The sequence below is a fragment of the Ambystoma mexicanum genome, chromosome 11 (genome assembly GCF_040938575.1).
Source record: "Ambystoma mexicanum isolate Mex_15411 chromosome 11, UKY_AmexF1_1, whole genome shotgun sequence".
In the NCBI taxonomy this organism is placed as follows: domain Eukaryota; kingdom Metazoa; phylum Chordata; class Amphibia; order Caudata; family Ambystomatidae; genus Ambystoma; species Ambystoma mexicanum.
The window spans coordinates 864,410,532-864,435,929 of record NC_090934.1 but is presented as its reverse complement, the minus strand read 5'-3'; the positions used below and the strand labels follow the sequence as shown (position 1 = coordinate 864,435,929).

At 43.6% G+C, this 25,398-nt stretch overlaps 1 protein-coding gene across 4 annotated transcripts in view; it reads right to left on the bottom strand.

The window, feature by feature from the left end:
* The window catches only part of INCENP (inner centromere protein), a 675,150-nt gene that overhangs the window by 574,604 nt on the left and 75,148 nt on the right, over positions 1-25,398 (bottom strand). For all 4 annotated transcript variants that reach the window (XM_069623903.1, XM_069623901.1, XM_069623902.1 and 1 more), the window contains exons 2-3: positions 1,649-1,793; positions 1,212-1,325 (exon numbers count right to left, since the gene is read on the bottom strand). In XM_069623903.1, the coding sequence (XP_069480004.1) occupies positions 1,212-1,325; positions 1,649-1,785 (251 nt within the window). In that variant the 5' untranslated portion in view covers positions 1,786-1,793. The remainder of the gene's footprint in view (positions 1-1,211; positions 1,326-1,648; positions 1,794-25,398) is intronic.

Sequence of the window (25,398 nt, the reverse complement as noted above, 5' to 3'; positions counted from 1 at the left end):
GTCACTGGTGCCAAGAGATGGCTGCTGGGTACTTTTATATGGTGTGGAGTTGTCCCATGTTAGATGATTATTGGAAAAGAGTCTGCACTATACTCACTGATATGGCGGATGTTGGGCTAGACACCACACCTATGCAATGCCCCTTTCATGTCTATGGTAGTCAGGAGGGGAAGGGGCGTGAACTTGTAAACATGCCTGCTGCTTGCTTTATGGTGCTTACTCTTGCATTGGTCTGAACCCACTGTAGCCTCAACTAACGGGTTAGACCTGCTGTCTGAGCGAGCGATACAGAGGAGCAATGGGTCGCTAAGCCGTCTGGGAGGAACCTTCCGAAGGACATCTGATTGCCCTTTAAGACCTACCTGATCTGCAAGGATCAGAATCCCCCTTGAAACTGAAGATGTCCTATATGCGTCTCCAAGGGCAATGTCTTGGTGTTTCCCCGATATGGTCCTCTCATGTATGAATACATATGGTTTGTTCATCAACGTCGCCTCGAGGTAGCCGTCTACGCTTGTATACAATTGTCGTGATTGCCAATTTACATGTGTATGATTATGTTTGTGTAATGCAATGCCCTGAATCAAGTGCCACAATAAAACAAGTTAACAAAATAAATCCACCCAATTCAAGGTACCAGGAATTTTAAGTATTTAGCCCATTTTGATCTCTGCAAGTATTTTAATATTCTGGGTGCCCTTTTTATAAGGGGATACACAAAGTAGCTAGTTCGTATTACACCACCAAAGGGATACAAAGAAGCAAGTTCATATTACACTTCAAGCGACTGCCAAAGTTTGATCCCAAACCAAATTTCTGAGAACCACAGCCACTTCACCGGTAACACAAAGGTAAATATTCTTGCTCCCTCACCCAGCATTCCACACGGTTTGCATGGCAAGCTGGCAGCAGTTGACAGGGGGCAAGACTAATAGCAGGTTTCTTCCAATACAAATGTGTGCACCATTAAAAACTCAAAAGTAGGTAGCTTTCAAAACAAAAAGGGTTACTCCCCATTTTTGACACCCTACCCACACAATGAAAAGCTCTTTACAGCAATACATGGCGATTAGGTTAGTGGGCTATGAAAGGCAGGCAGGGCTATTCCGTCACTGCCCTTTTAGGTCAAGGATAAAAGCACCTTGCACTTCTCATGCAGCAATGGGGAGGCCAACACTACATTCAACTAGTAGAAAACAGCATCCTCCAACCTGCGCCTGGTTGAGTCCTCCCGGTCCTCCAGAACCCCAGATGGCCTCGCTTTCCTCCGTCGCCTCTTTTGAGAGGGGGTTTTTGGCATCAGCTCTGGTTCTGCATTGAAGTCACTGTTAAGGGATAAAGACCAGGTAATGTGTTTAAGCCGCATGCCACAATGTAGTGCATCCCAAACCAGCAGTAAAGAAAAATGCCAAGTATGCTCTCAAATCTTCTCAAAATGTTTAGGCTAGTGTAAGAATTGCATAAAGGCAGTTCCACTGAGACAGTAAGCAACACATCTAAAGGGCACAAATATACCCAGCTGTGATAAGTGTCAGCCATTACATTCTGGCAAGATCCCCAGAAGCAGGACTGCAACAAACAGTAAAGATTAAGACATGCTGTAAAGTCACGATAAAAGGTGAAATATTAGAAGACTCAAGAATCTCACCTGCTGAACATCCTACGAGCTTCCTCCTCAATCTCCCTCAGCCATACCATGTGCTTGTTTTCCACGTTTAGGGAGAACTCTTCATATTTTCGTGCAAACACATCTAACATTTGGGAGGCCCCCGTCATATCTACCATGGTTTGGCCTAAAAAAAATAAAAATAAAATTAGAATAAAACAGTACAAGGTGGAGTAGTAAGCACAAGATAAACCAGTGACTGTTTAGTAGACACACACAGCCTGGCACAAATAGTGTTCAGAAAACTGAAAGTTAGTATAGGCCATTGGGTTGCCTCACATTTGAAAAAAGTTCAATTATGACCCTGCTTATAAAAGGTCAGGTTATTCTAACAGAACCCGATATACCAAGAAATGCTGTACGTACACTACAAAGCAGCAGATACAGAAACTCTAAATGTTCACCTCTACTCAAATTTTACAAAAGACCGCACCACAGGTGCCCATCAACTCTGAAAGTGCAGCATCTTTCACTGGCGCTACAATCCTGCAAAGTACAGGGATAGAAATTAGAGACATGGAGCTACTTAAAGATTGAAGCCTAGAAGGGTTAGCTCGACACAACAGCGCTCATGAAATGCGTTTAGGTCATCTAGTGCCATAGACAAGTTCAGGAAATAAACAAAGTACCATTGCAAACCGATAGGACCCTTAAAGCATGATGGGCATATCATGGAGCGAAGTTAAAACTTTGGTAATGCAACTTCCACATACGATGCAACAGGGTACATACTAGCCCTCCATTCCAAAGGTTGTGTCTGCTCACCACATCTTTTTCAATCACTGCAAGTAACAGATCACAATTTGCCGTTTGTGTCGTTTGTAAATGTGCAGAGGTAATATACATTGTGTTAGCTGGTAAAAAGCACATTATTCTAAGTTTACAAGCCTGAAATGCGCAGTTACAACGTATGTGAAAATTCCAAACAAAGCAAACATGCAAAGAAGAAAATACCTGTAACTACATATTAATGACCTACCCTTCAGTGGCCTTAAATTAAAAATATTCTCCCCAGCTGCAGTAGAATCTTTGCATGACCGAAGAACAGTAAAGCTCATTGGAAAAATGTACCTGGCGCAGCAAATGAGACCATCTCAGAACCCCAGAAAGGAAAATGGTACCCCACAAGGTTGCAGAAAAGAAAATGTCTACTCACCAAATTAACTCCTGTATTAAAACTTCCGCTCCATCGGTCGCTCCAATAATACATCCTTCGTTCAGGGTACGATTCACCTTTTAAGTTCAGAAGCAGTGTCAGGATCAACTCCCCCCCCGCCCCCAGCTCATGTCAGTTCCACTTTGTTTACCCAGAAGTGAAAATTATATTATGATATGGTCTAAACCATATTGGTTACTCAAGAGTAAAATAGGCATCATTTGTCAGTCAAACCTACACAGGTAAAATCTCCATGACCAACTACGTAGCAATGTGCACTGTGTCCAGCAGGCTACACTGTACAAACCACCTGTTGAACCATAATTCGGATACACCTGCTTGACTCTTGATTCAATGGTGAAATCCATCAACGCTGAAGATATTTAAACCAACAATACAATGATTCCAACAGTACTCGCTATTGGAGTAGCATTCTTCTACTCAGCAACTTGTCTCCAGCACGTCAATTGTATCGGGGGAAGACCTTCAATTACCTCAACCCAAGCGGACGCACCACCTAAGGTACAAGTGCATGTTTTGTACGTAAAGCAAGTTTATTGTACAATCATCCTTGGAGCAGTTACATGGCACAGTGGAACCAAAGTCTCAAACCACATCAGTTGATACATTTTTGCAACAGTTAAAACACCAAATACTTTATTACAATCCAACCCCATGTGATTGGACAAAACCTTTTCTAAGAAATCCCATCGTTCTCCAATTGCTACACTCATTTGTAGCAGTTACCTTAACTACCATCTTCAGCTCATGTGTAGAACACAACTTTTAGCATTTGTCTGTGGTAGGTCATCACATCAGCCAGTTAAACATTTGTATGCAAACATAATTCATTACTAGTAATGACTGGCCTAAGCTCTTTTAACCTCAACTCTTAATTGCACATGGTTCGCATAAATACTTCAAGCGATATGAAGGAGGCTGCCATTCATCACATACAGCACATCTTGAGAATACAAAAAAATCTCCTGTGTTTCAATAACTTAAACCCTGAGCATTGGCTCACCCAACGTTTTACTACTGGTCAAAAACAAGTAGTGACAACTGTCCAGCTCCCATGCATTCAGGAGGTTACATCTGCTATCTGCAATATTCGGACCATAAACACTACGGCTGGATCCTTCAGCTGAGTGGACCATTGTCTGTGTTAGGACTTTAACTGTCCTACCAAGACTTCATTAAAAACCATATCTGAGGCAGTACATAAGCTGCACGCTTAATATAAGCGGATATGGGTAGCATGGACAGCAGTCAGGCTCATCTTAAGCGGGAGAAAGGGCTGTAGCTTGGTACAAAGAAATGAACATACATTATGGCTCAGAGAAACATTGAAACACTATTGAAAAACTATTAAGTATTTAAATACAATGAGGACCAGATACATCTTGCGGCAAGAAGTCATAGCATACATAAACACAATTATAAAAACCAACTCAGTACTTATGGAAAACAACCCAAAATATAACCATATTGAGAAAACAGTCAAGGTGAGTGAAACCTACAACATTCGGAATGGCAGCCAGCTATTCTTGGGTAATAAAACCAGGTTAGATATACTTTTAGAATACCATCAGTAATTCAAGGGTCGTAGACCCCGTCAGTCATGCAGTGATACTTCGAGAAATCAATTAAACCAATCCAGTTACAAGTATACACCTTGCAACATTACTTTTTAGAACACAGTTCAGAGCTAGTAAAAACAGCTCAAACTTCCTGGAGGGGCCTCAAGTTACTCAATGATAAGTATTGAATGTACCAAGAAATTCAGGGAAAGTACAAACCAATTACACAGCAAGACAATGTATTTCATGGTAACTAATGGACCCATTGTTAAATGACTATCCACTACCGAATAGCTAGTTATACCCAGTATATTAAGAAACGTACAATACAGTTTAAGATAAGACTTGTCGCCCATATGGGTCTTAACTCAGGTTTTAGCTCTGTATAAAGCAGAGCAGGGAAAGCAAACCCCAATTGTACACTTTAAGAATGACAATCTGTTATTCAAAGCAGGTAAAGCCTATTGGTAAGCTTGCATGCTCAGTTGAGAATAAAGAAACCACACCATTACTTTTTACAATGTGGAACACCAACTTGTATATGCTACTGCTTAAATAGGGTCACACCCACAATTGTTACAAGAAAATGACAGTAATAATTACACTTTCCACTGTTTAACTAGTAGTGGCTTGATCTAGCAATTATTAGAGCTAAAACACTGACAGTATGTTTATACTTCTTCCAGTTTCCAGACAAAGTTTTCTCAGAGGCATAAGAGGGACCTCAGTAGTCTAGGTGCCAGCTGTAGGCAAGTCAGGATAGGGTTCAGTTGCAGGACGTTCCAGAGGATATCGCTCTTAACAAGTAGGTATTCGCTTCAGAGTTAGTTCAAGTGTTCAGGGACTTCAGAGAAGGCTACCTATAGGTGTTCCAGTATTAGGCCTAGGCAAGTGGTATGGTTAAACTCCCAACCACACAAATCACCCCCTCACCCTCACAGAAGTCACAAGAAAAAGCTAAGTATTACCCAAGCCAGCACAGTACCTTAGGAGAAAAGAAGAGCCAAGTGGATGCTTTCAGGATGCAGCAGCACAGGACACGGTCCCTGGATCCTTGGTCTGGCGACTTAAGAAATGGACACTGAATGGGACCTTGCAGCAGTCGTCAGGAGGCTTCCAGCAAAGGTCTCTTCATGTATTCTTGCAGCTGTGAATTTGGTGCCTTTTTACAGCAGCCATATTAACTAATGTCGCCAGTCGGATTCTGTTCACTAATCTGTACTCATGAGGGAGACTCAAGGATTCGAATCTCATCTCCGAATATCCAGCGAGTCTAAAGTTTCATCTGGATTCGGACTTCGAAAGACCATGCACTGCACTCAGGCTCGAGTTCCTAGGGTATTACATGTTTGTACCCATAAAGGTCGCAGCACAGCTCAACATGCAGGTCTTCTTGAGACTAATGGATCTCATCAGCCTCTGGTTAGGAGTCGTCGCATTCGGGACCCCCAGGTCGATTGTCAGGAAGGGTTGCATAAGGCTCCAGTTACACAGCAGGCTCTCTGGAATCGCTACAGACTTCTCTTCATCCTCCTCCGGTTTCAGCTCCAGTGGTCGACTTGCAGCTTCGGAGTATTATGGCACAACTTTTGCAATCTCTCCCTGTAGTTTACGGAAAGGGGCGGTCTGGTTGTCCAATCAGGACAGCCAACGCCCCACCTCCATTGAGATTAGGATCCTTTCAGGCAAAGTGAAGGAAAAAAGGCTGCAGAGTTTGGACTTTTCCCGCGCTTCCTGCCTTCTCAGACACTCTAGAGCCTTGGCTGGTAATACAAAGGATTCCCACCGAAGAAAAAAACTTGATTGATCGCTCACACCTACAATGGTAGACAACTAAAGAAACCACAAGCAAACGAGAAAAGATGCAATAAGGAGCCCACCATTCTAGCAGAATGGTGGGCCTCCTATACATTACTGAGGCCGATTTGACAGCCTGCTAGTAATAATGACAAAGTCAGAAAGGTAAAACTGCTGCCACCAGCCAATCAAGTAAACTTGTAATTGTAACAAAAATGTTACCAGGAGGGGATAATGGTATCACCAGCACTCAACATACGGTGGGGTGTGCTGGCTCGCTAAAATCAATGTAAAGAGGATGTGAATATCACTTTCCCTCTTGGGGAGAGTAGTTTAACCAAGAAATAAGAATACAAAGGAAGACACTGCATTTAAAATTGTTGTGTGATGCCATAGTGCATTGCAATCTGTCCAAACTTATAGGAAACTAACTCCCACTATGGACAAAAAAAAAAAGTCACCCATAAAAAGAGTAAAAGACTAGTGGAGAGGGGGTAAAAAGGATTCCCAATCGACAAGGTAAAATAATTATCAAGCACAAAGTATGCGACTTGTATGATGCACTGCCACGTATGGTGTTAACCTTTAAGAGGATGCCACTAGAAGACTCCTTGAAGAGCTAGGCAGAAACATATCAGTAAAAGAGTCGGAGGGGTTGTGGAAAGTGGCGACAAGGGCTACAATGGATTTGAATTTACGCTATACTCAGAATTCTAGTTCTCTCTACTGGACTTTGCGCGGATGTGTGGATTGACATGCTCGACAACAAGGTGTGCTGAGGCTGTGGTCAAGAAACGGGCTTGCTGCTGCATATGCTATGGGACTGTTATTAGGGTTATTGACTTCTGGAAGGATGTGAATGATAGAATGGATGCAATCTTGGGGGTGGCATTCTGGAGGTCTCCGTCTGCCGTGGTTTTACCTTCACCCAAAGGTAGATGTGATGTGGCACGTGACTCGTCATATTGGATTAAGCACTTATTGTGGAAACCAAGCAAATCCTGAGAGTGTGGAAAACAAGGAAAAAGCTGCTAGTGGCGTATTGGCTGTCAGATGTGCAGACTCTTTCAAACTTTGAAAAGCAGATGTTGCTGAAGCAAAACCAGGAAGAGGTTTATCTGGAGTTATGGGGACCTTTCAATGAGATGTACAGTTGTATGCGATTTGGTGCAATATATGAACTATAGATGTGTATGGTCCGTGACTTGTCCTGTTCAGTCTCTGTAGATTGTCTTTATGTATTATATTTTGTTGACCTATGGGCACTGGGTATTTAGTTATAGCAGCTTGAGAGGTTTTAATAGATATGATCAGAATGGAAATATGACATGCATTACTTACCGTAAAAGCATTTCTGATGATTGTATCTTATTAGATTCATATGCTGTGCTTATGGTCCGACATCCAGTGGTAACCGCAGAGTATTGCATCTTGTCTTTCGGGGACCGAAAGGGGACGTTGGCATAGGCGTGTCTGTAACACTATCCCTATCGTGACGTGTGTAGTACCCAAAATCCCTCACGCGCCGAAGTCCCTCCTATTGTATTCTTTCTGCCATGAGGGAGCCCCAGGCTATATTGAGAGAGTGCATAATAGAGAAGTAGTAAGACGTCTATGTTCCTTCCACCCCGAGCGGGGAGGCAGGGAGGGCGCATGTGAATCTAAGCAGATACAATCATCAAAAATGCTTTTACGGTAAGTAATGCATGTCTTCTGATGCTTGTTAATCTGCTTAGAATCACATGCTGTGCATAGACTAGCGAGCAGTAGCCGAAGTTGGAGGTGGGTTGTGAGAAGGAACAGTAGAGAAAAGATGTCTTCGTACTGCTTGTCCCACCTGAGAATCAGGCCTAGAATGAGTGTCTAGACAATACAATAGTGTTTTGCAAAGGTGTGTACCGAACTCTAGGTTGCCGCTTTGCAAATGAACTCTAGGGGAACATTTGCAATGAATGCTATGGATGCCCCAGTGCCTTGAGTAGTGTGCTCTAGGCTTGAAGGGCAGTTCTCTTTGCAAGAGAGAGTGTGATGCATTTGACAATCCACCTTGAGATTGCCAATTTAGAGACAGGATCCCCTACTCTACCAGCTGCCACTGAAACAAAGAATTGTTTAGTCTTCCTCAGTGGTTAGTTCTTTCCATGTAAAACATGACTGCCCTGCGCACGTCTAGTGTGTGAAGGCTTCTTTTGGCCACGTTAGTAGGTTTCTGGAAGAACGTGGGTAGTTCAATTGACTGGTTCACATGAAACTGAAATAAATTTCGGCGCAAACCTGGTATGTGTGTGCAGAACCAACTTATCTTTGTGGACTGTAACAAAGGGGTCTAAAACAAAGTGCCTAAAGTTCGCTAACCCTTCTGATAGAAGTGATAGCCACTAGGAAGGCTGCCTTATAAGTCAGATCTTTCAGACTTGCTTTATTCATAGGCTCAAAGGGAGCTCCCATGAGCCTGGTCAAAACCACATTCAGATCCCACCCAGGGGCAGGATGAGAGATCGGAGGATCAATCCTCTTAACACCTTCCATAAAGGCTTTAATTACTGGTCTCTTCCACCACAATACTTTTTGCTGTGATGTGGTGTAGGCTGACAGCACAGCCAGATGAACCTTTAGGGAATTGAAGGCTCACCCAGAGTCCAACAGGTGGGTTAGATACAACACAATGTGTGAGGGTGAGCAATCGATGGGATGGACGCCCTTGGAATTGCACCAGATGACAAACTGTTTCCATTTGCTGGCATAGCAATAACATGTATTAGGCTTTCTCGCTTACCTGAGTATGTCCATGCATCTGAGGGAGTTGCAGGTGTCCAAACTCTATGATCTCAGGAGACAGGCTGCTTAGTTCACAGTTTGTGAGCATGGGTGGAGGGCCTCCCCTCTGTCCTGAGACAACATGTTGTACGGGCAGGGCAGTCTGACTGGTGGGGAGAGGGACATCTCCATCAGGTGAGCGAACCAGGGTTGGCAGGGCCACAAGTATCATGGTAACTGGTTCCTGGTGCATCTTGTGCACCATCTTGTTGAGAAGGGGAGTCGGGGTGGGTGATCCAAGCGTAGACCAATTTCCCCGACCAAGTTATCCAGAGACTACTCCCCTTGGATTGGTTCTGGGGGTACCTGGAGGCGTAGTCTTAGCATTGGGCGTTCTCCTGAGTAGCGAACAAGTCGATCTCTGGGAAACCCCATTCTGCGAAGACGGACACAATGTCTTTGTGCAGCCGCCATTCGTATTCTTCTGGCAGAGGAAAATCTCTGCTTAGTATGTCTGCCAGAAGATGAGTTCCCCTGGAACATGTTGGGACAACAAAAACACCTTATGTCTGAGAGCTCATATTCAAATGTTCTGGGACAGCTTGGATAGCCCTGGAGAGTGAGTGCCCCCCTGTTTGGTCAGGTAATACATTGCTGTAGTACTGTCTGTTAGGATCAGTACTGTCTTCCCTTGCAGTTGCCCCTGAAAGGCTTTCAATGCTTTGAACACCGCTAGTAGCTCCAGTAAGTTTATATCATTGGGCTCTACGGAGGGGACCACACCCTGTGTGCTGTCTGCTGTAGCAAGTGAGCACCCCACCCCGTGAGAGATGCGGCTGTTGTAAGAGTGTCTTCCACTGCAGGGGTGGTGAAGGTCTTCCCTTTCAAGAGGTTTTTCTCTTGACCACCACTGCAGAGAGAGAACAAGGGCTGGCGAGACAACTAACAGATCTTCCCATTGCCCGCTGGCTGGACACCACTGGCTGTTGAGCCACTCTTGCATGGGACGCATGCGCAGCCGCGCGTGGGGAAACAAGTATATGCATGACACCATCATCACTAGCAAGCGCATTGCTTTGCGTACCGTCTCCTCCCGACTGGCTACATACTAAGGAACCTGATAGCATGTTCTGAACCCTCTCGCTGGAGGGGAAGACAAGGCCGTCTTCCGTCCGAATGAGCGCTCCCAGAAATGGCTTTACTTGGCTGGGGACTAAGCTGGATTTCGTTGATTGAAAAACCCAGGCTGTTTTTAGGGTGTTCGAAAAACAAGCGTTCAACGAGTCCCCGTGATGAGCCAGTCGTCGAGGTATGGGTAAACGGACTGATTGGCTGCAGCACTCCTGCGCAGGCTCTGCCAGGACTTTGGTAAACACCCTTGGCGCTGAGGCGATGCCAAAAGGTGAGTACTTTGAACTTGCAGTGTTTGTCCTGAATCATGAACCTTGGGTATTTTCTGTGCGCTGGCAACATTGAAATATGAAAGTATGCATCTTTCATATCCAATGTTGCCATGAAGTCCCCGTTTCAGCAATGGGATCACCTCCTTTAGTGTTACCATGCAAAACTTCTGGGGCTTTATGAACTTGTTCGCTGGGAGCAGGTCTAGAACATGACGCATGGTGAGATCCTTTTTGGGTACAAGGAAGTACACTGAATAGATTCCCCCCCCATTGTTTACCTGAAGAATCGGGACGGCTTCTATGGCGTCCTTTCCCAGCAGAGCTTCCACCTCTTGGATTGGGATCTGCAGATGGTCCGGTGAAAGGCGCCACGATTGCGGCGGTCTGAACTGTGGCGGTCGGGCGAATTCCAAGCAATAACCGTGGGCGACCGTCTTTAAGACCAACTGGTCTGAAGTTATCCCCTCCCATGCCTTGAGGAAAGATGTTAATCACCCCCCCGACCGGGGAGACATGGGAGGGGACCTGGACTTGGTGGTCATTTCTGACCAGAGGCTGAGGCTCCTCTGGGATTGGGGCCCCTGCCTCTACCCTTACCGCGTTTGACCCCTTTGGGGGTAGTAGGTAGGGCTTCCTGGTGTTAAGTTACCCATGCCGTAGTTGTTCTGACCGGCACGGGCCTGCCCTCGAAAGGCCCGCCGAGAATTATTACCCCTCTGGGAGGAGGGTTGCTTTGTAATCTGATGCAAGGACTTTATAGTCTCGTGCTCCTTCTTGGCCGTCTCCAACGCTTCATCCACTGCTTTCCCGAAGGTGTTAGTCTCCTAAATGGGTTTATTAAAGAGAGGCCTGAGTCTCAGGCCTGAAGCCCGATGTCCGCAGCCATGCGCAAGGCATAAATTAGTTTTCAGGAAATGATTAGCAGAGTTTGCCATTTAACATATTCTTGATTAGCAAACACACCCATTTGATTAGCAATGTTGTACTAATATTTTTAATCTCACCAGAAGTTATTTGCATCCAAAACATAAAATGAGCATCAATACAGCATTTTTGTGTACTGCTGAAATAAATCATTAGTGAGATGAATAAGGCCTTGCAAATTCTTTAAAATTCTACTAATAGACCTGCAGGTTAAGTAATTTAGTTTACCTACTCGACCTAAAAGAAATGCACATGACCTATCGCAACGGGTGACAATGTAAATGCGCTCTCTGTAAAGTGATCCATGTCAGCACAAACCCACTTTATGTTTGGCACGCTGCTAACAGCTAAGCGCAGTGAAACATTTGACATACACTGCAAAAAAAGTCTATTTTACATAAAAGTTTCAAACAACCCCTGCAAATGGGAGTGGGTGAGTTAACTTTGCAAGCTCTGTCTGAGTGTCTGTAAAAGGTTAGATGCAACAAAAAAAGAGATATGATAAAAAGGCTCTGAAAAGAGTTTGGCCAGCTCTCTCCTGCAGGTGCTAACATGCAATGCAATCATAATCATTGAGCAAAGTGAGCTCTGGAGGCCAATTACAGCGTGTTGTATTGCAGGAGATATGTCGATATAAAGTTTGGATGGAACGATTGATCATTCTTTTGCGTAAACATCTATTAAGCCTTGTGTATTCTTTGTGTTAGAGGAAAGAAAGTAAGAGACTAAGCAGAGTAGATGGCATAGATAGCAGGCAGAGAATTGGACAAACTAGGTGGAATATTGTAGTTTGCTGCCATCTCACTTTCAGGCTAACTGGTATAAAACCTCATCGGTTGAACACTAGCTGCACAGATAAATGCAACCAGCAGGTCACTCACCTAGATGTGTTATTAAAAGCAGTTGGCCATGGGACCATGTACATTTTCAAAAGTGTTCACTTGTCAATGTGATGCAACTTCCCCAACAAAGAAAAATCTAGTGGACACCGAGATTTAGATACACTAACCTAAATGTTACTGTAAATCATGGAGACGGTGCAGTGTTTTACAGAAGCAATACTGTAGTTATGCATTATGGAGCAACTTAAATTGTTAGGAATGGAATTGCATGACTGTTTTTAATAAAGTTACACATACTGGTCTTTGCCAAAGAGGATATAGAGAGCTAATAAAAGTATCATCCAGATCACTTCTGTTTTTCAATTGTTTGAAGAAGAAAACAAATTTTGCCTAGTACTCCCACACAGGCCTTTGGCACTTAAGGGTAAAGGAGATTATTACTATTGCACTCTCTATTAGCCCCTTTGAACTTGCAGTGAAATGAGAAGAGTAGCAAGAGCCAGAGAGGAATTCAGGTGAGCAGTGCTTTCATTAAGCTGGGTAACTTAAATAGCTAACTTTACTACACAAGTGTCAATTTAATTAGCAAACCAACATAATTGCATAGCAAATTGCTATGCGACACTGCTTATTTTATGCCTTGCATGCGTCTTTAAGAGTGCCTTGCGCAAGAGAACTGCCTGATGTTTCTGCTGTGTCCAGGGTGTTCTTGACCACATTTTGATTAACCAGTTTTCCCTCCGCAACAATGGCGAGAAGCTTTGTTCTGTCTGGTTCCGGAACCTCCTGAAGGCTTTCTTGGAGCAGGTTCCATTGGGTATCAGCGTAGCTTGCTAATAGCGTAGTAGTATTAGCAATCCGAACGGTGTATGCAGCTGCTGAAGTGATACGTTTGCCCAGGGCATACAACCTCTTAGACTCCTTGTCCGGTGGTGATTCTCCCATGGCAAAGGGTACCCCTGCCCTCGAGTGGTAGTCACGACCAGTGAGTCTGGGATTGCGTGCCCTTTGATATAGAGGGTCGGTCGGAGAAGGCCGAAATAATTTTTTCGACTCTTGGGTTCACTGCCCGTGTCTGAGCAGGTGTAACCAAAGATGGGGCTACCCGCCTCCGAACAGAGTTAAGGAGGGGGATGGATGGACTCGCTGGAGGTTTTTCTTTGATAATATCCTCCACGGAATCCTGCTCCGGTACCGCCTCTTGGGTGGCAATCTTGAAGACTTCTGCTGCTTTTTTCAACATGGAGTTGAAAGCCATTTGGTCATCCACAGTGGAGGCCTGGCAAGCCGGGGTGGAGGGAGGAGAGTCCAGGATCACAAGATCAGCGTCCTGATCTTGTATCCAAGGGTTTTCATCTTTCTGCTGGGTCTCCTCCCAGTTGTCTGTCGTGTCCTGTTGATCCTCCTCAAAGTTTGAGAAAGGACGCTTCCTCTTCCTCATTAAGTATCCATATGGATCAAGTCTTCTTGTTGGAAAACCTGAGGGTTAGGGTCTACCTGTGCTTTTTTCGGGGGCGGATGATCTGAAGAGGCGATAATCTGCTCCAGCCGATCCATACAACCCTCAAACTTTTCTGTAGTCCATTTAGAGGACCTGAACGGGCCGGCGCGAGGAGAAGTGACATTCTCCACCCTTTGGCGTCGACAGTAACCTCTAAGGGTGTCAGAGAGAGTCCCTTGACTATCTACGTTAAGTCCCATCGGAATCAGGAACATAATACGCCGAAAACTTTTCCGTGGATTGACCCATAATCTTTGGCGGGACCGGGATAAGACCCACTGCTGCCGCGATCCTTCCGATGCTACAATAGACGCTGAATCGTCGAGAGACAGACCGTCCGTGCCACCAAGAGGTTAAGCAGACGGGTTTCCGGGTAGAGGCCTAGTCGTTTTTTTTGTGCCTATAGAGACCTTGGGACTCGAAGTGTCGGGCTCCCGACTTTCGATCTGTGTAAGATTAGGAGTAGCGCCCTTAGTCTTTTTTGATTGCCCAGTCGCCATGCGCTGCTGCGAATGCAGGGGGGGGTATGGGGGAGGCCTTGGATCAGAGCCATCCGTGGGAACCGGCGAAGATTTCAGCGGCCCCGTTAGCGCTTTCGCCTTTTTCAACGCAACCGTCGAAATTGGCATAGGGGTTGTGTGCTTAGTGTTACGGTGCGATTGTACGCCCCTGTCGCTGGGTGTGGTCCCTGTAGCAAAACCAGAGTCGAGCCTGGAAGGAAGTGTCCGCCTCATGGTCTATAACATCCGCATTGGACGTTTGGTCATCCGAAGTACCCCCATCACTTTCGGTTGGTGTGGCGGTGGGGGAGTGGGGCTCCACGCGTGACATGCCGTACGCAGCCCACCGCTTTACACAGCGCTCCTTAATGGTCTTGGGCCTAAGGAGTTTGCACGCCGCAAACCGCTTCTCGTCGTGCTCTAGGGGGAGACAAGTCCTGTGCTCGTCCTTTCAAGGATATCTGACCCTACACTTAGGGCAGAATCTAAAGGGAGTCATTTCCATAGCAAAAGGGAAGGATGACCAGACCAAAAGGGAAAGGAGGAAAGATATACTAAAACAATATGGCCACCCTGACCCCACTCTCCCTACTATATAGGTCGGCCAGAGGGCCGGACCACGTGGACAATCCGGCCACCGGATCTTAGGCGCCGAAATCCACAGCCGTAGACGATTTCCCCCAAAGTCTTCATTGAAGTTGTAGTTATTGGCAAAATGACTTAACAGGGAATAAACCGACAATTCGGTAAGATAAACAATGTCTCTAGTAAGAGCTCCGCTATAGGGCGACCAGTTATCTGGGCGGAAAACAATCTGAGGGACCACTGCGCGTGAGGGATTTTGGGTACTACACACATCACGATAGGGATAGTGTTACAGACACGCCTATGCCGACGTCCCCTTTCGGTCCCCGAAAGACAAAATGCAATACTCCGTGGTTACCACTGGATGTCGACCATATGCACAGCATTTGATTCTAAGCAGATTAAAAAGCATCAGAAATATAGAAAGCATATTCTAATGTTTAATTCTAATCTGTATAATTTTGGAACCCATGTGCTATTGGATTATTTGTTATTTATGAAAATTTAAATAAAGTATAAAAATAATAACTACCACGGCCAAGCAAAGTGTTCTGGGTTCACATAAATCAGGAAGATTTATCATATAGATGAACACACTGGTTGTGCAGAACCAGTTTCTGAAAGTCAACCCCTGACTGCAAAGTTGGTTTATAAAAAGCCCACTACATGGAGATTCATAAATCCCCTTTATGTTCATATTATTTATTTTAATTTTTGTACTGAGCCTCATGCCAGTAGACCTCAGGGCACACATGAAACAAGATAAAAGATCAAAGAGGTCCAACTAGGGATGAGCAGAGGAAAATAAGTGGCGCATTAGTCAGGACTAAGGTTAAAAAGGTGAGTCTTATTGGCTTTTTTAAAAAGAACAATTGTCAATGAGACGGGAAGAGAGTTCCAGAGAAGGGGAGCTTGAACATCAAAACGTGTACCGCCAAAACGCACCAGTTTAAGTCTTGGTTGGATAAGTGTGGGTGCTGCAGAGACCGAAGAGTTCTGGTGGATTTCTTACTCTTGGTACGATCAGTTAAATATGTAGGACGAGAGGGACAAGCACTTTTGGGCCAATGTTATAATTTTGTGCGAGATCCTTTGTTTCACGGGAAGCCGATGTAGGGCGTTACTAAATGTGTAAACAGGTGTACAACGAGAGAGATCAAAACTTACGTGTACTGCGTTATCCTGCGTAACAAGAAGGGCTTGAATGTTGAGGTGGTATCAACCAACAGGCTATTACAATAATCAAGCCTGGAATTGATTAAAGCAGTGGAAAGCAGAGCGCAGTGGTGATAAAGGAGCGAATATATAGTGTATGCGATTGGTAATAAAGCCACATGTAGACCGGATGTGAGATACATGAGGCTTCATGGACAGTTCATCATCCAAGACTACTCCTAAGGTTTGAACCTTCTTAAAAAGGACCGGCATAATATGATCCGCAATTAAAAAAACTTGAGTAATCAGATGTTAGCTTGCACTGACAATTTTTGGGGGCAATGGTCGTGAGTTTGGTCTTCCTACAGTTGAGGGCCAGAGAGTTACAAGCCATCCAATTGTGTATGTTGTAGATTGTGTTGAGGGCACAGAGGTCCTTCTTGTAGTGCCCGCTGAGCTGAAGAACAACCTGGATATCATCAGCATAGTTGGTATATTGGACTCCCAGGCTTTTCAACAAGTCAAAGGCCGGATGTAGATATTAAACAGGAGCGGAGACAAACAGGAACCTTGAGGGACACTGCAGGTTTGTGTAATGGGAGAAGAGTGGTCGTTCCCTACACAAACTCATACAGTGAGAGGGCCCAAGAATGAGGCAATCCAGGTGGATGCTAAGGTGGCACAGTTGGCGACCTCTCTGAGCCTAGTCACTAGTAATGCATGATTGACAAGATGAAAGGCTGTGGAGAGGTGTAAGAGCATCAACAGTGCAGGATGACCTTCATCTGCCATGCCATCCAGAGTGGATTTAAGGTCAAGCATGGCAGTTTCTGTACCGTGCTGTGCTCGCTAGCCAGACTTGTGTGCCTAAGATATATACCTCAACGTGTGCCTGGAGATGAATATAAGCCAATTTATCTAAGATTGAGGATAAAAGGCACATTAGTTATAGGCCTGTAGTTATCTCTAATCAACGGGTCCAGGTTGTCCTTTTTCAACAATGGTGTTACCCAAGCAGCTTTTAGGGAGGACGGTACAACACCCTCATCAAAAGAGAAGTTGATTAACTTGGTAAGCCAGGGAACAAGTAAATTAAGAGAGACTCTTTAAAGAAGTTAGTGGGACAGTAATCTCCTGGGCATGAAGTGGCCTTTAGGTCCTGAACAACCTTACGCACTTGTTCCTCCTTATGACTAAAGGAGAAAGATGGAGTTATTATTAGTGGAGATGTTGGATGTGTGTTCCGATGAAACCGAATCACGAGAGTTGAGAGGGTTTTTGATATTTTCCTTAAGGGCTGCAATTTTGGACGTTAAGCCATTATGGACTTCACACCAAGCAAAGTTCTTAATAAGATCACTTTTTGTAGCTGGGGAGTCTTGAATTCAGCTAGGATTTTGCAAAGTTATCCTACATTCGACTGGGCATTGATTATTCTTTCATTCTAGTGGGTAGCTTTAGCCGATATAGGCACCTTAGATTTCAAGACAGACTGCTTAAAAAGGCCGAATTAATTAAGATTCTTGCACTAGATTCTCTCAAGTGCCCTTTTGGCTTGTCTAGCGGCAAGATCTTCTGAAAACCAGGTGTTCTGGTTAGTTTCGGGTTTGATCAGTTTCATGTTCATAGGGGCAAAGACATAGAAATGGTTAGATGTTATACCAAAGAGGAAGGATCAGAAAAACTGTCTAGAGGCTGCAGATTAGAGGACAGAAGCACAGAGAAATTAGCAGCAGTGATATTCTTGAGATTCCTAATAAGTTTACAAATGCAAGGCAAGGAGCTTAACTTGGGTGGTGGATCGGGTAACGTAATCCTCGCTTGAATGGGAGCATGATCAGACCATACACATGGGACCATCAATTGAGAAATGTCGACTCTGCGAGATGAGCCAGTTCTGTGTGAACGCTCTTTTGATTAAGTGTTGTAATCCGTTGTTTAAATCCAGTGGATGTGAGAGAATTCAACAATGTCGAAACTTGCTTGTCAAGTGGGTCGTTTGCCCAGAAATTAATGTCTCCCATTATTTTAAGTGGACTTTTGGATTTGGAAATATGAGCAAAAAGATCAAATGCTTGCTCTTCAAAGGGGGCATTACTTTTGGAGGTCTGTAAAGTGTCAGCAACTTAAACCAAGTGTTGGGCGACGTTTCTAGTTTTATCCAGAGAGATTCGCACTCGTCAGGTGAAATGTGGGGCATGACAATCTAAGTTAGTCTTGCACATGAGCGCAACTATCCTCTACTTAGCATGCTATCCGCCCTGAAAAAGAGTATAGTCATTTGGCATAAAGAGCATGGCCTTAGTAGGTAAATTGGGATTAAGCCAAGTCTCTGCAACATAATCTGCCAATTCCACACCATGTTTGATCAATGAGCGTGTGTTAAGTAGTGAGAGAACTAGCAAGGGTGCAATGCTGTTGAGACTAGCACCTTGCGAGTGCAATATGCCTCCTAAACAGGACGACCAAAACGTTCTCCGTGTGTATGCATGTTTAATAAATACTGTCTTTCCTTTGCAGTGGATTCTTGGAGGACAGGCCCCCTCTTGCATGCGCATTATGAATAAAACTCCCCATTGCCTGCTTCTGGGCACTCTATAGCATATTATGTCCTACTTGCATTTAGATTTAGTTTGGCCCTTTTAGAATTTGTCTTTCTATTCGCATGAATATGTATTAGTTTAACCATTGGTTTATTGTATATGGTTTACAAAAGAAACCATTACAAAAAGGGAAAAGAAAAAAAATAAAACATTAATTGCAACTAAATTTCATTTATACAGACAGTTTCTTTTTAAAATAATACTGTAAAAACAGATTCAATTTCCAGATTTTAAGACTCATAATACAAGCAACACATTTTAAAAGATTCAGTGCAATTAGAATTCAACAAAACATTAGAATTTAAAATACATCTTCAGATAGCTAATAAACAACTTTTACCAAAGATATCACAGAAGTTTGAAATTTCATGTAAACAAACATAATCAGGCAAGGGGGGTCGTACAAATCTAGGGCTTTAATAAAACCCGCCACAGCAGGCCCATCCTTAGTATTAGTAAGAGCAAGACACTGGCCAGATAAGCCCCCAATTGGCCCAGTGTGTTAAATCTACCAAAGTATTTGTCCCTTAGACTTTTCAAAGCAATGCATTCTAGAAAAAGATGTCGAGAAGACTCAATCACCCCCAGAGTTTTACAAAAGCGGCAGGTTGGGTCTAAATCAGAAAACTCCTTCCTTCTTTGTAGAACTTCCTTAGTGGGAAGGAGAATCCATCTACGTTTAAGGAGAAGTGAGCGGTAATAGTGATTAGGGAATTGAATCAAAATAAAAGACAGCAAGCCTCTTTTCTTATGATCAAATTGTAGGTCACTGAGAGAAGGATAGGTATGCAGTTTTTCCAGTGTATTACTCCAGTCATGACTAAATAGACACTCCTTAACCTTATTGGGATTCGTTAACAAAGTATCCCTGTCAGTAGAAATCTCTGAAAGGGTCTTATCACAAAGATCACTGAATCTATTGAGATATAGGTTACGATCCAAAGGTCCCTGTGAGAAAATCGTATGGCCCACATCAACGTAGAGGGTACCAAGTTTGGGAGAGAGCAAAGCAGAGAAAAGGGTAAGGACTCTCCAGAGAATCCTAGCTCGCAATGAAACTAACCCTAGTTCGTATCTTATGGCCACTGTTGGAACAGAGTTCGGCAGTTTCAAAATTTTCCTCCAGGAGATACCCTCAAGAGAATCCCAGAATGTCAAAAGAGCCAAATAATGGAGTTCCATTCCATAAAGTAGCTTTGGGGTAACCTTTCCCTTCAAGAAATCTACTATAGGTTTAAGGGAGAACAAGCAATATTTATTGTCTAATCTTATGGATTGGGAGATAAGCGGGAGCAATTTGTTTCTAAGAAAACGTCTTAATTCAATCGTCGACGGTTGGGCCAGAAAGAGAAATCCCAGATACACGATTTTGTGTGCTCTGATATTTTCACCACCTATTTTCCACACTTTGTTATTCCCTTTTCTCCCCTTTGAAAAGACCATTGTTCGGGTTTTGCCCGGGTTAATATTCAGCACATTAAGAGTGGCATATTCTTCGAATTTGCAGATAAGCCTCTGCAAACCAACTTTGGTATGATCGAAGAGAAGAAAATCATCGGCATATGCCAACCAGGAGAGCCTGCGATCCCCCAATTTAGCCCTCACCATGCCTGAATTTCCCAAAAATTCACCAACATCTGCCATATAAAGGATAAAAAGACAAGGAGCTAAGGAGCAACCCTGTCTCACCCCAATACGGGTCCTTATCCTCCTAGAAAAGAGTTCCTGCCAAATCAATCCTAATATGGACCCCCCCCCCCCCCCCCCCCCCCCCCCCCCCGAGTTCTCATACATTGCCATGATAAGAGTGAGAAGACCAGCCGCAATACCCCATTTGGTTAACTTTTCCCAGAGACGTGACCCGATTACCAAGTCGAAAGCATTTGACAAATCGATTGAAGCAACAGAGAGAACCGTCATATTTACCCCCAGATAGAGCTTTGTAGGGCAGTAATAATAAAACCGTTGAGATTAGTTGAATGACCAACCCTGAAACCCGTTTGTTGTTTCGGGAGAATATGATTTTCCTTAATCCAGACGTTGAGGTGGGAAAGTAGCATAGAAGCAAAAAGCTTGCAGTCCGCATCAATAAGAGAAATAGGTCTATAATTTTGACCAAAGTACGAAGACATCTCTTAAAATGGGAACAATGTGAGCTGTCTGCCAGCTAGTAGGTACATTACCAGAATTAACAATATCTAGAAATAATAAGGAGAGAAGGTTGCCCCGGAGTTCTGGTTCAGCTTTTAATGTGTTGTTAGTTAGGCCATTAGGCCCCGGAGCCCTGGATTTCTTAGCTTTAGAAATAAGCTCAAATACTGTCTCATAATCGATTACAGGCTTCCAAGAATCCTTTAGCACATTCTTCCCCAAAAGACATAATTCCAACCCCTCTCCCCCTATATCAAACAATTCAGTGTAATACTCTACCCATTGAACCTCTGGGATAGCATTCAACTGATCAGCCTCCGCCACATCATCTAGGCTGGACATAGTAACCCAGAATGCCCTCAGGTCTCTTCATTAATACTTCAAGCATATGCTCCGCATCGTTTTGTAACATAATGGCTTTTCTTGACTTGCAGTAATTTTTATATTTTTGACGGATGGCTTTAATTTTTATTTTTTTATCATCCCACTCAGTGTCCAGAGCTTGGACACCTCTAATGAGTTTCTGAGTGTGGGCCTTTTCATTAGCCAGCTTTGGATCAAATCTGTGAGGATGAGATTTTTTAGAGACACCCTTCCTAAGCAGACCATAGATACTGCTATGGAGAGCTTTAAGAAAACTGTCAAAATAGACAGTATTGAAAACTGCTAATTTCCAAGAGAGGTATGATTAAGGGAAGAAATCAGTTTACAGTTAAGCAAGCTGATATTTGTAGGTGACCAACGTACCCCTGTCCCTTGTCCCGCAGTTTTAAGGTGGCTTGGCCACCCCCAGCGGGCAGAAACTTCATGGGAAATGGCATAGAAAAGAAACCCGCAGAATACCATGGTCACTCCATGGGTTAAAGGAGACCTCGACTTCAGACGAAAGAGAAGTCAAGGAATGATCTACATAGACAGTCTAGAGTAGATGTTGAGTGTTCTACGCCATGTAGGACAAAGTGAGGAAATAGCATCATAATAGCCATTAAGACAATAGACGAACCGAATCCAAAGCAAGATTCCAAAGGCGACCCCATACACATTTCTGACCCAAGCGAGAGTCAGCCTCCATAGCCAGACCCAGATCATATTTGGATTCAGAGATAGAGCAGTCAGAGTTAAGATCACCAGCCAGAATCAATTTCCCCCCTAGGGTGTAGAGATCTCCAAGATAGAAGCGTATCCGTTAACCTTTCCAGAAACGGCTCAAGTGCAGCAATGCCCTTATGCCAATATACATTGATCAAAAGGAGGTTAACCATTTGATCAAGAGAAGTAACCTCCAGAGCCAAGATACCAAAAGGCATATCCGGAAGAACCTTATTCATAAAACCAAAGGAGGTTCTAATTGCTATAAGGAGACCCCCAGAAGCCCTCCCTCCCAGACTAGGTTTAGCATTTTGGGAGTAGATATCAAATCCGTCTAAAACGGGAATTGAAAGCATCCAGGTTTCCTGTAGAAAAAACCAGTGCGAAGCCCTAATCATAGTTACAGTGTCCGAGTTCGTAAAGAGATGGGAATTACCTCTGGAATTCCAGGAAAGAAACACAAAGCTATTCAAGGGGAGAACCTTAGTAGGGAGTTCAGAGTGATTAGGAAAGTACTCATTTACACAGACCTTAGGTAACCTGGGCCCAGTTTCGAGCATTTCCATTGAATCTGGGCGTACATTGCCTCAATTGGTGCTGTGGAGCTCTTTTCGGATGATATACCATAGTAAGGTTTCCCCTATACTCTTCACACCCTTCATTTATGCTGGGAAATGATTGAATACTAATAGGTTTACTTCAAAATCAAGCAGCTTTAACCCTTCTCTGTACCCCATAATCCGATCCAATACCACTCTTGATTTAAGAACAATATTGCTCACATCTACCCGACCCTGAATCGGAAAGAAAATTCTCTCCATATCATAACTAGAAATAAGTGAGTGATGGTAGTTGGTGGAGAATTTTTAGAATATTGCCACGGTTAAGACAGATTGGCATATCTTGACCCCAAAGACTAGTAAACTGCAAAATATCAAGGAGATCTTTGGCCTCTGCTGGTTGAGGTAGAGAATCAGTAATCTTTTAAGTGAACTGACTTAAGAAGCCAACCTCCAAATCAGTGCCCCTTGCACCCTTTTAGTATAGTCCTATTTTAGATTACGTTAGGACCATCAGGGAATCTTTCAGACAATTTGAAAGATTTTCTGTATTGGGCGGAGTCAGGCCCAGGACGAGCACCTTCATGGCCCATAATAGGACCATCATTTGACATACTAGAATAACCAGAGTTAAGAGAGTTGGGTGCATTGAGACCCCCCACTGGTCTGACTCCCATACCACAATCCCTCATTGTAGGCTCAGTATTGGCAAAATGACCCTCAGAAACGAAGGATAGATGGGGATCCATAGATAAAGAGGGAGTAGATGGAGCTCCATCCTGAGATGGAATTTTAATTGACTGAGACACCACCCCATTAGCAGTTCGAGAAACAAGTAGCTCCTGAAATAGATGTTTAACCATATCAATATTGACCAAGTTTGCTGGAATCTGAGACATAGTGATCTCTGGATGGAGCGGATCTACCCCAGGTATAGGGTTACATGGTATAATTAAAGATTCTACGGTCAAAGAGGATTCCTGCGGCTTGATAACAATATTGATGTTAGATTCATCAGAAACAATGGTAGAAATCGGCTCTAATAAAGTTGAAACTATTTTCGGAGGGCAAGAGACAGGAATGTCCTCAACCCCCACAAAATTAAACTCCACTACTGGAGGAACAGTATGAATGTAATAGAGCAGTCTACCGGAGCGTCAGGTGGACGGGGTAGAGCTAGCATAATAGGAAGTGAATTAACTTCAACAGGAATGGCCACTGTATTAGGAATAGAGGTCACAGAAACCGCTAATTCAACAGGGTTCACAGTCCCCTTGGAAGCGAGAGAAGGGGTAGTAGGAGCCGAGGTATTAGCCAAAAATAGATTTTTTAAAAATTGATTAGTAAATGAAGTAATTTTTTCCAAATTCTTCTGATTTTTAGTTTTCTTTATTTGCTGATTAAGTTTTTTTCCCCTATGCAAATAAAACCTTTTTGGTGTATCATTTCTTTAGTAAGGACAATAGGATCAGATTGATTCTCCAAATTGGGAGCGGATACAAGATCCACAGAGGAGGCAGCATAATCTCCCTTAAGTGGATCAACGAGCTCTGATGTCATCCCTACAGAGGTTAACCCCTGAGGGATAGGATTAAGAGGATAGCTGGCGAGTCCCTCTTGGACTTTCCACTCTATTAATTCAGTAATTACATTTATGTGAGGGATAGGGAGTTTTACCTCCATGCCAAAAACCTCTAGAGCACCCACAGAGGTCATTGAAGGAATCATGGGTGGATGATCACATGTATCCTTATCCGAGCAACGAGGGTCAGTGGTACCCGAACCCATATCTAGAACTTCCCCTTGTATACTTGACAATTTCCCATTGAGAACTTTAACAAATGGATATCAGCAGTTGGTTGGTTAGAAGAAATCGGATCAGAGCAATGTGTTGGCAATAAGGGATTATCTTCCTTAATTATTTTTACAAGCTCTTCAAATCTATCAAGTCCCTGTAACCTAGAATAGATTTCAGAGAGTAGAAGAGTGTGATCTAACCTCTGACCACATATGGTCATACAGGCTCACAAAAGAACTCAAAACCATATTCAGAGCAGAGTGTGTAGGTTGAGAGAGTTTTATTCTGTCATTCGCCTCTTGAAGAGTACGATGCAGAATAGACTCACTACCATAATCCTTTTTTGATTCTGGGATTAATCCCCTTTCTCTCAACCAATTTTGGTTTTTCTGTATGCTCATCAATAAAATTAATGAGATGAGAGCCCACATAAGAATCATCACAAATTTGCTGGCTGACATTTGTATTAGTAGAGTTGAGACCCAGATGGTTATCAGCAATTGCCTTATCAGCACATTCTATGATACGGATATCAATATCATGAGCTAGGGGATCTTCAATCTCTAGTTTAACTACATCTACAAGAGGAGTAGTAGGATTTGACAAGGATGTTAGTAGCAGACTACTTTCCAAAAAAAATTGATTTTTCTTCCCCTTGGATACCCAAATTTTATTTTAGGTGTGAAATTTAAAGTTTTATTAAGTGGAGTTTTAAACACAATACATTTCACTGTAGTACTTATTGGGGTTTCCAGCAAGGTTAGCAGAAAGAATAACATGAATAGAGGAGGTATGGTTTACACCCCTAACAGAGGAAAAAAAAAAACTTTAATGGGGGGGGGGGGGGGGGGGTGAGTACCATAATTCCTATTAACCACTGGGGGGGGGGCGAGTTGACGATCAATAGTCTTTTATCAGACCCGGAGATTCTGTAGCATTAGCTGCAGAGTCATCCATCATTACGGGCGGTAGAGGAAGTCTAGGATGCGATTGAACGGGGGTGGGAGCACAGTGTTCACCATAGTATTGTTAGGGTGATCCATATGTACCGTGGCCCTTGGTAGACTACCGCCTTCCTCGAGATTAGAGGCTATAGTAGCTGCTAGACGCTCTTCCTGTGCATCTATGGATATGTCTTGTTTTCCATTAAAGATGCAACTATTATTGGCTAGGGTGCGTGGAATAATACCCATGTTATTCAATACCTCAGACCTATCTCTAGAATGAATTTGGGCCTGGGCCAAAGCTTTAAGGACAGAGGAGTCCTGGGAACCATCCACTGATAAATATTGTGGATTGCCCGGGACAACAGGGATAGAAGTAACTGATAA